This window comes from Merops nubicus, unplaced genomic scaffold, assembly GCF_000691845.1.
Source record: "Merops nubicus isolate BGI_N331 unplaced genomic scaffold, ASM69184v1 scaffold14210, whole genome shotgun sequence".
Lineage (NCBI taxonomy): Eukaryota > Metazoa > Chordata > Aves > Coraciiformes > Meropidae > Merops > Merops nubicus.
In genome coordinates this window covers 22232-34326 of record NW_008583849.1, presented here as the reverse complement: position 1 = coordinate 34326, position 12095 = coordinate 22232, and the positions used below count along the sequence as shown (strand labels likewise).

The 12095-nt window shown below is 39.5% G+C and overlaps 1 protein-coding gene across 1 annotated transcript; it reads left to right on the top strand.

Annotated features, from left to right (window-relative positions):
- Positions 1-72: 72 nt before the first annotated feature.
- LHX9 (LIM homeobox 9) lies at positions 73-11831 on the top strand. The gene is made up of 3 exons (XM_008942509.1): positions 73-431; positions 5773-5975; positions 7169-11831. The coding sequence occupies exons 1-3, from the start codon at positions 131-133 to the stop codon at positions 7424-7426; spliced, it is 762 nt and encodes a 253-aa protein (XP_008940757.1). The 5' UTR covers positions 73-130; the 3' UTR covers positions 7427-11831.
- Positions 11832-12095: the final 264 nt, after the last annotated feature.

Here is a 12095-nt window from a genome sequence, read left to right as displayed (position 1 = left end):
AGGGAAGGCGGGCGGCGCTGGGGCATGGTCTGCCCGTGCCCTTCTAGCTGATGCCCACTTTTCTCTTTCCTTCAGAAGGTTCTCCGTGCAGAGATGTGCCCGCTGCCACCTTGGGATCTCAGCCTCGGAAATGGTCATGAGAGCCAGGGAGTCGGTTTATCACCTGAGCTGCTTCACCTGCACCACGTGCAACAAGACTCTGACCACGGGCGATCACTTTGGCATGAAGGACAACCTGGTTTACTGCAGGGCCCACTTCGAGTCCCTTTTGCAAGGAGAATATCCCCCTCAGCTGAGCTACACTGAGCTGGCTGCCAAGAGCGGAGGGCTGGCCCTGCCTTACTTCAATGGCACTGGCACAGTCCAGAAGGGGAGGCCCAGGAAAAGAAAGAGCCCTGCCTTGGGAGTGGACATCGTCAACTACAACTCAGGTGGGAAACAAACGCCAAACCTCGAGAAGAGAGTTCTCGGGCTTCCCCTCAGCTAGGCAGTGCGGGAGTAACTCAGCCAGGCCAAATCTTGCTTAACCATTGGAAAATCAAACAAACAGCCCTCTGAGGGTTGGAGCGTTTGCAGGAGAGCTAACAGCAGCCCTCCTCAAAGGCTGTCTTGGCCTATTAATGTCAAACACCCAAACTTAGCCATTTCCCAGGGTAAAGGGAAGGAAAAAAAAAGGAAAAGGAAAAGAAAATCCCAAACCACCTCATTCTTTCTCTACAGGAGCCTCAGAGATGCTGTTATCATGATTTTTATTTTATTAGCAAAAAACACCTCACCAGTTAGATGTCAAATTACAGGTAACCAAGTATATCAGAAAAAGAAGAATAAGTTATAGTATACTATAAAAAGAGAATAAGTTGTAGTATGTAACTTTTACAATGCAAATGCAGTATGCACTTAACTTGGTATAGATATTAGATTTATACCAATTAATTCTTCAGGTTAAATAATTCTGTTTTACTGGCACATAAAAGATCTAACTGTACAAGAGGCCAAGGAATAAATGCTGCTCTCTGTAGCTAAGCCCTAACAAGTGTAATGAAGAAGAGTGCTCTCTCAGTGATAGGAGAAAAACAAGTGTTGCCCTGCATTAAATTTTTTTCCGTAACTCCAGTCACTGAAGTACCCAAACCGTGCCTAAACATGCAGTGTTGGGGGCCAGAGGTAAAGAAGTTTTAGGTGTGGCCGAGCAGTCTGAGTGGGATTTCATTAGATGGAAGATGAAAGCAGTAAGGGGAAATCTGAATAGACAAGCTATGGATTCTAAAACTTGTTTTAGTGAAACTCAGTCTCCCCATGGACACTAATGAGGAAAGAAGGGTGAGTGAAACAAGAATCGTGTGGGGTGTTTCCCTGGGAAGAGGGGAGCCGTTCTGGCTGGGGCTGGGGATGACGGCTCTGGCGCCAGGCCTCTGGCCCCAGGGCTCTGGCCCGGGCAGTGTTGGAGTGCTGTGGAGCCCTCGGGAGAGGGCTCAGGGCCTGCCCTTCCAGCAAGGGCAGGTTGATAACAGCGCACCACTTTTGGCTCACAGCTCTCCCCTCCACCCAAGTTCAAGCTGCTGCAGCTGAGATCCATAAGCAGCCACCCCCACCACAAGCTCCCTCCATCCCTCCCCCAGCACCTCCTCTGGGGCCGCCTGTGAAATGGGCTTTGGCTGGGAACTGGGTAGCTGTGCAAGGCTATTTCATCTCCTCTGATGCGTAGACCTTGGAGCCAGGGTAATCACTGCACTAATTGTTCCTTGTTAATTGAAGATGACATTGGAATCCCTGGCTACGGCACAGTTTCCAATCAGCCCTGAAAGCTGCTAAAGAAAATGGAACCTGTAGCACAGCCAGGGTTCATTCAGTCCCAGCTTCGAACGGTGCATTCCCTTACACCCGCCCCTTGGTCTGCACTATCTCTGATCCATGCATCATCACCCACACTCCCCAGATCCCTGCATGGAAATATTTCTAGGGTCAATTTCTCATTAGAACTAGTACCAGAAATTAGGAAGACATGCAAAGTTGTGGATATGATAAAATACCCCTTAAACTTCACTTCAGGACTCGTTTATTTGTGAACACTGTCATAGTTTTTGCGTGCTAGTCTTAAAATTCTCCTTTTTTACAACAGCGGGGTGTAAAAGGTGTACCACTGACTTCAAATTAGACTAAACAGCACTATCTATTAGGAAAGTATAGCTCACAGCATCGAGATCTCACAGAATCCTCTGGGCAACAGAGAGGGGGAAAATGTCCCAAAACAACACAGCAAATGGTCGAAGCTGATGCTTTGGACCCAGGCTGAATGGCTCAGAAATTTGATCTGTTAGGGCCATCTCTCTCTTTTTTTTTTTTTAGTTATTATCTAGCAATGTCCAGGGTTGACACATAGTCTCGAGGAAATACAGTTTGCAGCCAAACTGTGCATCCGTCACGAACGACTCCAACCCATTGACCCACTGTGCTCCAGGTCCAGGGGGAGGAAAATGAATCTCTAACAGTTACAAAATGAGTTGCAGTAGATGAAATCACTTTTTGAAAGAAAAAAAAAATCTTTAAATTATTGGCAGCCACTTTCAGACACGTATTTTTTGTTTCCTGCCCCGTGATTCCGTAATGGCTCTTCTATGTAATTCTTTACAAAGGGTAACCAGTCCACAGCAAATTAAATGCTGGATACGTGACTGCTGCCTTTGGCGGCAGAGGTGGGACATGGAGGGTGGGGTCTGGAGCAGGACCCCACAGTGCGCCCCACAGCTCGCCTCAGGGCCCTCCTCCCGGGCGCTCGCTGTGGTCCGCGCTCCCTCCCAGCCAGTGGGACTCCCGGCAGCACCCAGCCCTCCAGTCGTCCCCTCCTGGCCCAGGCTCCCCAGGGCTGCCAGGCCTTGGCCAGGGCACCAGAGGGCAGAGGTGCAGCCCTGAACCCCACATCGCCTCTCTGCATGAGGGCTTGCCCCAGCCAGGAGACAGCCTCTCAGCAGACAGCTCCAAAGTTATGGTGAAAGTTTGCTGCTGTCACTTGGTGTTTGGTGAGAACCACAAATTTTAACTTCCTCAGTAAAGCAGCGCGGTATCCCAACGAAACAATCATACCCTAGGGTGTCCATGTCGTATGACAAGCCATTAGGGAAAATTACTCCGACCTTTAAAAGCACAACAATGCACTAACTCCGATCAAGCTAAAAAAGTCACCAGTTGAGCATAAAAATACACGTATTCACAAGCAATCCAGCAGTATCTGGCTCAGATCGGAGTGCACAGTTTGACTCACGGGAGCTGAGCACGGGGCCAGAATGGAAAAATCAGATTCTGCTGCCGGATCTACAACAGCTTTTCTATCCTGAATTTTGTTTAGTAGTTTAATTTCTGTTTCTCAGGTTTTCAGTTGTAAAGTGGAGACACAACAATAAATAACTCAAAATGTTATGAGGTAAAAGCCATTCATCCTTGTGAGCTGTCTGGAGTTAATATGAAAAATGGAAGAAACTATTCAAAAGTGCTTAAAACATTCAAGGCTTTCTCTGTGTTACCTCTTATATCATAGAATTAATATGTATTTTGAGGGAAACTGTGTTGACTTACAGCCCACAGGATATAGAAATGAGATGGTGAAGAAGATTTCCCTAGGAAAATATTTTACACAGCTGTTGCTCAAAGAGCTGTTTATTTTATTTCATTATACATAAGTGTGTGTGTGTGTGTGTGTGTGTGTGTGTGTGAAAAACTATGAAGAGTTCACCTGAAGAATTCTTGGTGATAAAAGGCAAACCATTCTAGCTTTTTCCACAGCAAAATGAAACAACCCCCCAGTCCTGCTGCAAAGAAATGAGCAAGAATGTCTTGCCCCATTTTTTGCTTCCCCTTAGTTCTCCAGGCGACAGTGTAAAGCTCAGCTCTGTGATGTGGCCAAACCACATAATGCTGCTTCACCCACGTAAAATAGGGAGTGAACTAATCATTGTATTAAACTCAGATTGTGTGAGGATGCTTGGAGCCCTCTTCCCATTTTCAAAAACAAAAGCCAGAATAAAGTAGATCACAGACAAAAAAAGTAGATCACAAACAAAGGCAGTAAGCAATAGCCCGAGGAAGTTCGTGTTGCTGCTGTAAACCTGAGCGACCCAAGGAAAACACCACAAGCAAACAGCCTGCAACTTTCTGAAGTAAAACCTGGGGACTGAGTTCTGGTACTCTGATTTATGTCAGTTCATAAATTACAGCCCACGTAGGTTGACTGAAGTGTGATTGCTTGTGAAAACAAGTAGTAAATACAATCCAAATCTGGTCTGAAAATGTTTTTAAGGCTACTTTCAACTCCTGGTAATTTCAGACGTGTCAGCTTACTTTGTTTGAAAGTGCAGATACGCTTCTTACCAAGACTAGAAGCAAATCTCACTATAATTAAATATTCACCTGATTTTCTGTCAAAGTGTTGTCTTACTAGCATCTGTTCATGTTGACTTGTCTCACAATTCAAAAGGGAAAACACCTTCATGAAGCTTTTTCTTTTCTCCTGGTTTCAAGTTGCTTTTCCTCTGGTTTTTTTGCACTGTCAACATCAGTCTCTGTGTATTGGATGCCTTCCCTTTTTCTCCTTCTCTTTTTTTATTTTTTTTTTTCCTTTTGAGAAATAAGGATCAACTGGGCCCAGTAAAGAATCCAGTAGCAGTTCAAAAATTCAAATGAGCAATTAATGAAACTTGGACTAGTTTTCAGATATTTGGAAACATTTTAATTAGCTACTCTTTAATTAATATTCCCTGCTATGATGACACCATTAATTTTCTCATGTGTGACTGAGCTCTGTTTATAAAATGAGACCCTATAAATTGTTAACCCATGTTTTCTTTAAGCTGAAAAGAAAAATATAGATTTTTTTTTTCCCCCCCCAATATTTTAATTTATTTCCACAGTATGAGGTAATGATGCCACGGTCCCCAAACAGCTGCAACTCTTGGTGCACAATTTGCACCTATAAAAGTGTAATCTGGAACAACGTCATCTTTCATAATTGCTTTGAAAATCCTGAATCAGAGAAAGCAGGGAAACTCCTTTAAAGTTCTGAGCCACTAGTTGTTTGCTTATAGAAATCCCACATCAATACCAGCTAAGAGCTACTTCTGATTGGGATTGAGATTGAGGGACTGAATCAAGCTTTGAAGTAACTGCTTTCTGGACGTGTTTTACAGACAAAGGTCTTTGAGCAGTTCATAGAAACTCCCAGGCAGAGTCCAAAAGCATTTATTTTACCAGCAAAAAACTCCATTATTACGCTTTCTTGATGAACTGTCATAACAAACTTTCCTGCTGTACATCTCTTTTTATAGGTGCTTGTGATTTGGGGGAAAAGCTCAGGAACATTCAAAATGCTGGTTTGACCTTTATTCTTCTCTCAAGCTAAAAGTGTTTCAATGAGTGAGATTTCAAAATCTGAATGAGATTTCAAATGACTCTTTGAACGCCCAAAGCAAAACCATCACCACAGGGAAAAGACTTTTTTGAAAATAAATGCCAAAGGAGAGAGAACTTTCTATGTCTGCCCTAACTAGGTACAGGCCTGAGGCACGTAGCATGTTTTAAGAATAGGAAAAGGTTGTCTTCTGGATCTTCTTTTTCTCATTTAATTACATCTGTACTTATCCTTGCACCATCTTGGTCCTTCCTCCCTTCCTTCCATCCTTCCTTCCTTCCAAACAGTACATGACTCAAGCTTTTTACTTTGATTAATTTCTCCTACACGGTGCATGAGCACTAACTCCTTGTTCAATGTTGCTTCTGGAACAGGATGTAATGAGAATGAGGCAGACCACCTGGACAGAGACCAGCAGCCTTACCCCCCATCCCAGAAGACAAAGCGCATGCGCACCTCCTTCAAACACCACCAGCTTCGTACCATGAAGTCCTACTTTGCTATCAACCACAATCCAGACGCCAAGGACCTCAAGCAGCTTGCCCAGAAAACAGGCCTGACCAAGAGAGTTCTGCAGGTAAGGAGCCACATCACAGGCTTGATGGAATTTTCCCCTTCCCCGCCAGTCAATAGCATTGCCCTGATGTGTAACACTAGCTGTAAATGTAGAAGTGCTTCTGCTGGGTGTGTCCCTAGTGGGTGTGCAGAGGGGTATGGCATTACGTGGCAGGAGTGCCGAATGTATGCCGTACCACCCAAGGCAGCCAAATACCAAGAGGTGGTTTGTAATTGCATCCTCAACAGGAGGAAACCGTCTCCAGAGTGTCCAGGAGATATCCTGGGATCTGTAGTCTCTCTGCAATGACCATATTCAGGGTAGAGGTAGTAAATCTACTACTTTTACATGCACTGGGTGAAGCCTTTTGGCTCCCCTGAAGTAGTTGATGTGGCCCCTCAGTGAGCCGATCCCCACAAATGAAGGAAGCAAGCTTTGACCATTATGATCTCCCAGGATGAGTCAGTTCCCTCTCACCATACCTGTTGGACAACTGTTATCATTAAGGGCCTACATGGTAAAAAATCCCTTCCTTGTGAAGGACAGCCTAACAAGTTACATTTAAAAAAATCCCTGTGCAGCGTGTGCTAGCTCAGTGAAGTTAATGTGTATTATATGCAGAGTGCCAAAAAGGGCAGTGATTGAGGTAGAAGGAGAATCTATTAGTGGCAATCCCTTGTCTGCTCTACATGTCATCTAAAACATTTTTGGTGAACCTTACAGAACAGAAAGACTAGGTGACCCATATCAACAATCTGTGTGATAGGGATGGTGTAATTACCCCTCCTTCCTCTTTTAAAAGGATCAAGGCAAACTTTCAGCCTTTGCAAAAATCTGCTCATTCATCCTTTGCCTCAATCTTTAGCACGTGTCTTGACCCCAAACTTATCCAACCCAGGAATACACTACATGGGCATCAAGAAAGTGTTTCTCTTGGGTGAGTGAGTGAGCAGATTTTTCTTAAGGCTGCTCTATGAGGTCTGCACATTGGGCTGCAACGTTCCAGTGAGCATCCGTAGCACCAGGCCTTGTAAGCAAGGTCCTGCCTGCGAAAGGGCCGGTACCACCAGTAGCAGGTGGAGCTGTAGAGTGACCTAGACTATATGCCACACAAAAACAAATACCAAAAAAATGACTTAAAAGCAAGAACAAAGACAAAAATAAGCAAAACGAAACAAGCATCGGTAAAGCAATGAACTGGGATTGGTTTGCAGGTTTGGTTTCAAAACGCAAGAGCCAAATTCAGAAGGAACCTTTTGCGGCAGGAGAATGGGGGTGTCGATAAAGCTGACGGCACCTCACTTCCGGCACCGCCCTCAGCAGACAGCGGCGCACTCACTCCACCCGGCACTGCGACCACTTTAACAGACCTGACCAATCCCACTATCACTGTAGTGACATCAGTGACCTCTAACTTGGACAGCCACGAATCCGGGAGCCCCTCACAAACTACCTTAACGAACCTTTTCTAACATTGCTTTTTTTTTTTAAAAAAAATTCTTACTCTTCTTCTTTATTATTATTATTATTATAATTATTATTTTTTATTATTTTCAAGCCTTTTTTTTAGAAAAAAACCCAACAAAACAACATAACAAACCCACAAAATACTTGGGAAAATAAACAGCTTGATGTGTAGCATCTGCAGCCACTTGGCAAATGAGTTTGAAGTAATACGTTGCTAGAGTAAATGAACATTTATTGTTGTTAAATTGTACTCAATTTAAGAAAATTCTTCAAATAACTGAAAAGAAGGTTATGAAATATTCTAATAAGTGCCTCTTAAAATTGTATGTTACTTATTTCCAGAATCTTGAAAAAAAAATTACTACCAAAAAAAAAAATTCTTTTCCCTCTGAAAAGCAGATAAAAATAAATTTAATTGCACCCAAAAGAATGCTACTTCAGGCTTGTATGTTCACTTACAGCATTTAAGAACCCCAAAATGAATTTTATTTTTTAAAATCTTTTTTATGATTTGTTTTATGAATGCTGAAAAATAAATGCAAAATGAATTATACTAATTATTGCAATAGTCAGACTGGAAATGAGAGCACTTTTTTTCCAAAGCCTGAGTCACAAGCTTGATCCCATCTGAGCATTGTGGATGGAGTCTCACTGGGATAGCTAAATGCTCCTCTCCCAGTTCTTCACCCAGCTGGAAAAGCTGTGCCTGCATGGAGAGCCTGGAGAGAGAGAGAGACCCAGTGATGAGGGTGCATGTGGGTGAGGATGGCAGGGCCGAGGCTCCAAATTTGTGCCCTTTACATTAAGGAGGCAAGATGTGGAAGACAACCTCCATAATGAGCTCACTCCTATAAGGATATTATTAAAGTAACGACAGCAGAACAACTCAAGTGAGGAGTCCTGCTGATCTGAAATATCACACAGGGAGGGTGTTTCATTCTTGTCTGTCAATCAGTGCTGATTTGGAATAAAAAAAAGTGTGGGTCACTACATGGCCTTGATGCTTTACTATTAAAGCAAACAGGATGTTGCCCAGCTATTTTAGTTAGCACAAAAATAATTTCCAAGAAGGCATATGCGTGTGTCCTGTTAAATTGAGTTTTTGATAAATCATACTTTTTTTTTTCAGTGAAAATGGAAATAAGCAAAATATAATTTATTAAGATGTTTAAAGAAAGTTATTTCAGTACAATTTATCCATTATTATCTTGAATTTACTTTAGCCCTGAGATTGTATCAAACACTTCGTTTAACGCGTGTATTTAAAATGTTTATTTCATGAATAACTCTAACACATACTTTAACTTTTTAAAATTTGTATAAAAGAAAAAAAGTTAACAAAAATCCTTACAAAAATGGGAATTGGAAGAGAATAATTTTATAACAGATAAACTCAGAAGCCTTGTGGATGCTGATCTGAATACATTTCTTAGTTTACAATAGTGATTTTTTTTTTTTTTAATTTTATTTAAGCTAAAAGTCTGAATGGTCTGGGCAGTGGTGAATGTTCATTTGTATCCTTTTCTTGTAGTTGAATACCAATTAGATTGTGGAGAGTCTCAGTAACAAAACCGAACAAAAACCAGTCAAGATCTATGTCTTGCTTTTAGTGGATTGTTAAGAATAACTTTGCACATATACCCCACTTTTTAGACACCATCAAATCTCTTTTTTGGTGGTCGAAGTGGCAAATTAATATATTTTAAAGGTGTCCTTTTTGGCTGTATAAATGTGTGGTTACATATTGACAGTTCACTGCCCATATTAAAGTGCATTATTGTAATTTTTGCTCAGGGTTTTTAGAAAATTAGCACAGAAAAGTAGCTTATTTTTTAAAAAAAGATGATGGAAGAGATGTTAACACTGTAATAGAAGAAAGGTGTGTTTGCCATTATATATTTAGCAAGTATGGTTATCATCTTCTACGGATATTAAATCTTGACTTTTCCTATTTCTATTACCTTATGGGCATTTACCACTAACCAGACCAAACGACCTTGGTAAGGCTGAGATCTTTATTAATACACTTTTACAGGTAAAAATATTGATACTTATAAATTTTGTTCTTTGACAGAACAATATATGGTACTAGAGATCTACTTTATTAAGTAGACTAATTAAAACTCAGTTCTACTATGTGCCTTATGATATACCTTGGGAGTAAGTTTGTGAAAAATCAGGATATATGTGTTGTTTGTTAAATTAACTGTTTTAAGCCCTTTTGACACCTCACTAGTTTTGTACTGTTTTACCTCTTATTTCTGAAACTCTTTTTATGGTGTAACCTGTTAGAGGGGACAAACATGTCATAGAAAGCAGTTGTGCACTCTTTCAGATATAGTTGATAAATCCAATAATCTTATATATTGAGCTTCGTGTTTATAGTACAGTAAGTGGTCTAGCAAAATTGTCCATGTTTCTTTGTTTATTGATAAATGCATTGTATAGAAACTATTTCCCCTAAATATTTATGGACCAAACAATTGTGATATATCCTATTAAATTTGTGTGAATAAACCATTTTGAATCTAAGGAGTTTTATTTCCCTTTTTTTTTTTTTTTCTTTTTTTTCTTGTTGTTTGTTTGTTTGTTTGTTTTTTAAATTTAAAGTCTACATGTACCAGTGTGTCTTTTTGCTTTTACGGTACCTGTGAACAATTGGTATTAAACACGGGAACACGGCCTTTTAAATATTTTAAAATACAGTAACTTCTTAGGTTTTCAGTTTCTTCATATTCAGGGTATATGCTACTGCTGGTGCAATTTAGATTTTAGCCTTTTAACCTCCTTTTTTAAACATGCAAAGTAATGCCCCACTGATTTGATATTGAAACCCTGTCTTAGACTTCTAAAAACCCCAGAAAGCTAGCAGCTAAAGTAATTGCATGACAAATATAACCTAAATAATATGATGAAATGAATCAAGATTTAATGATAGGTATATTGAACACAAAATAGAATTGCAGACCCCGAAAAGCCAGGTTGCTCTGTAGTTTAATAAATTGTCACTATGATTTCTTTCAGGGAGAACAAATCATGGGGCATTACAGCCAAACATCCCGACGTTTGAAAATTCCCTAAAGTATTAAAAGAAGGGGAAAAGTTTGATCGGAAATCCACTGCAGTGAAGACAAAGACAATATTAGGTTATGATAATCATACATTTAAAAATCTATTGAGCCAAAAAATAAAAATAAAAGACTTGATGTCATTTCCTGAATGTTAACAAAACATATGTTATTTTATGGTGTCTAATTAACAAAACTGAAAGCTTCAACAAATTGTGTGGTATTAAAAACAAATTTAGAGAAACTATGTATAAAACCAGAGCAACCTGGCAGCAATCTACCCAGCCCATATTCGAAGAAAACTTTTCTTTAAAAAAGAAAAAAAAGAACAAAAAATCACATTTGTCAAGCACAAGTACTTGTAAAATAAAATCTGAGTGCATTCATTCCACTTGCTTGCTAATGTGTACTAGTCATATCTGTTAAATGGATTTTTGTAAATTCAGAGAGAACTTTTCACTCATTCGAGATCATAGGAAACAAACCCCAGTAACTTTAGTCCTATTGTTTCTGAATTCTTTTTTTTTAATGAGACAAATCTGCATGCACTTTTCCATCTGTCACACATAGTGTACATTTCTGTATGATGAATTTCTCTTTGATGTTTCTTGTATAATAGCTTTCATTAATAAACATTTTATTTGATGCAAACATAGTTAACTTTATGTAAACACATAGCTAATTGTTCCAACTAATTTAAACTTTTCTTTTGAAAAGCAGCGATAGTACAGTACAGTTCCAATATGTTATATATCTATAAAATCAAAAAGAATGAGGCAGCAATACTATTGCACAGTGTAAAATGATTTCCTTTGGCGTTAACTTTTTAATTTTTTAACTGCTTGTATAAAACTGACATTTTTTAAAAAATTCCCATCAGCATCAACAATAAAACAATCCCCAAATTATTCATCAAGTATAAGAAAACATAAGCAGTACAGTATGTAAAATCTTCAATGACTTAGAGTACAAGGATATAATTTGTGGATCCCTGAGCTGTTTACATGGTCACTATGCAATGAGCAAGTATGTTACAAAAAGCTGATCCTAAGATTCCCAGTCCAAATCACAAATGATTTTTACAAGCCAACAAGCTAGTGTAACAATAACCAATTCTTAGTAATGAGGTTTTGTAACTGTTAAGCAACTATTTGCGGAAAGATTTTTAAAAATATATTCCTATTTAGCTGTATAGCCAAAGTGTATCTTAAACAAATTAACATATAAAAGACTTGCCAGAAAATCTTTCATTAAGATGACATTTTTATTATATACTAATGAACCCTATGTAAACAATGTAACTTTTATGAATGATGGACATTAAATATTTCACTTATGTGTATCCTCAGCATTTTGCATGTCTTTTTAAACTTTTCCAGTTTTCTGAAAGTTAAAAAGAAAACCACATAATTATTAATGACATAGCACAAAGTTACATACAGATTACTGCAGCAGCCTCTGGAAACCGGTAATCCAGAGTGTTCTAACAGCAATAAAAAGGTATTATTTATTGGTGGCAATTATGGGAAGCATTGTTTAAACAACAGTTTTATAGTTTGTTGTAAAGTTCTATTGAAAAAGGTTAGCATGGTGGACTTAATTCAAA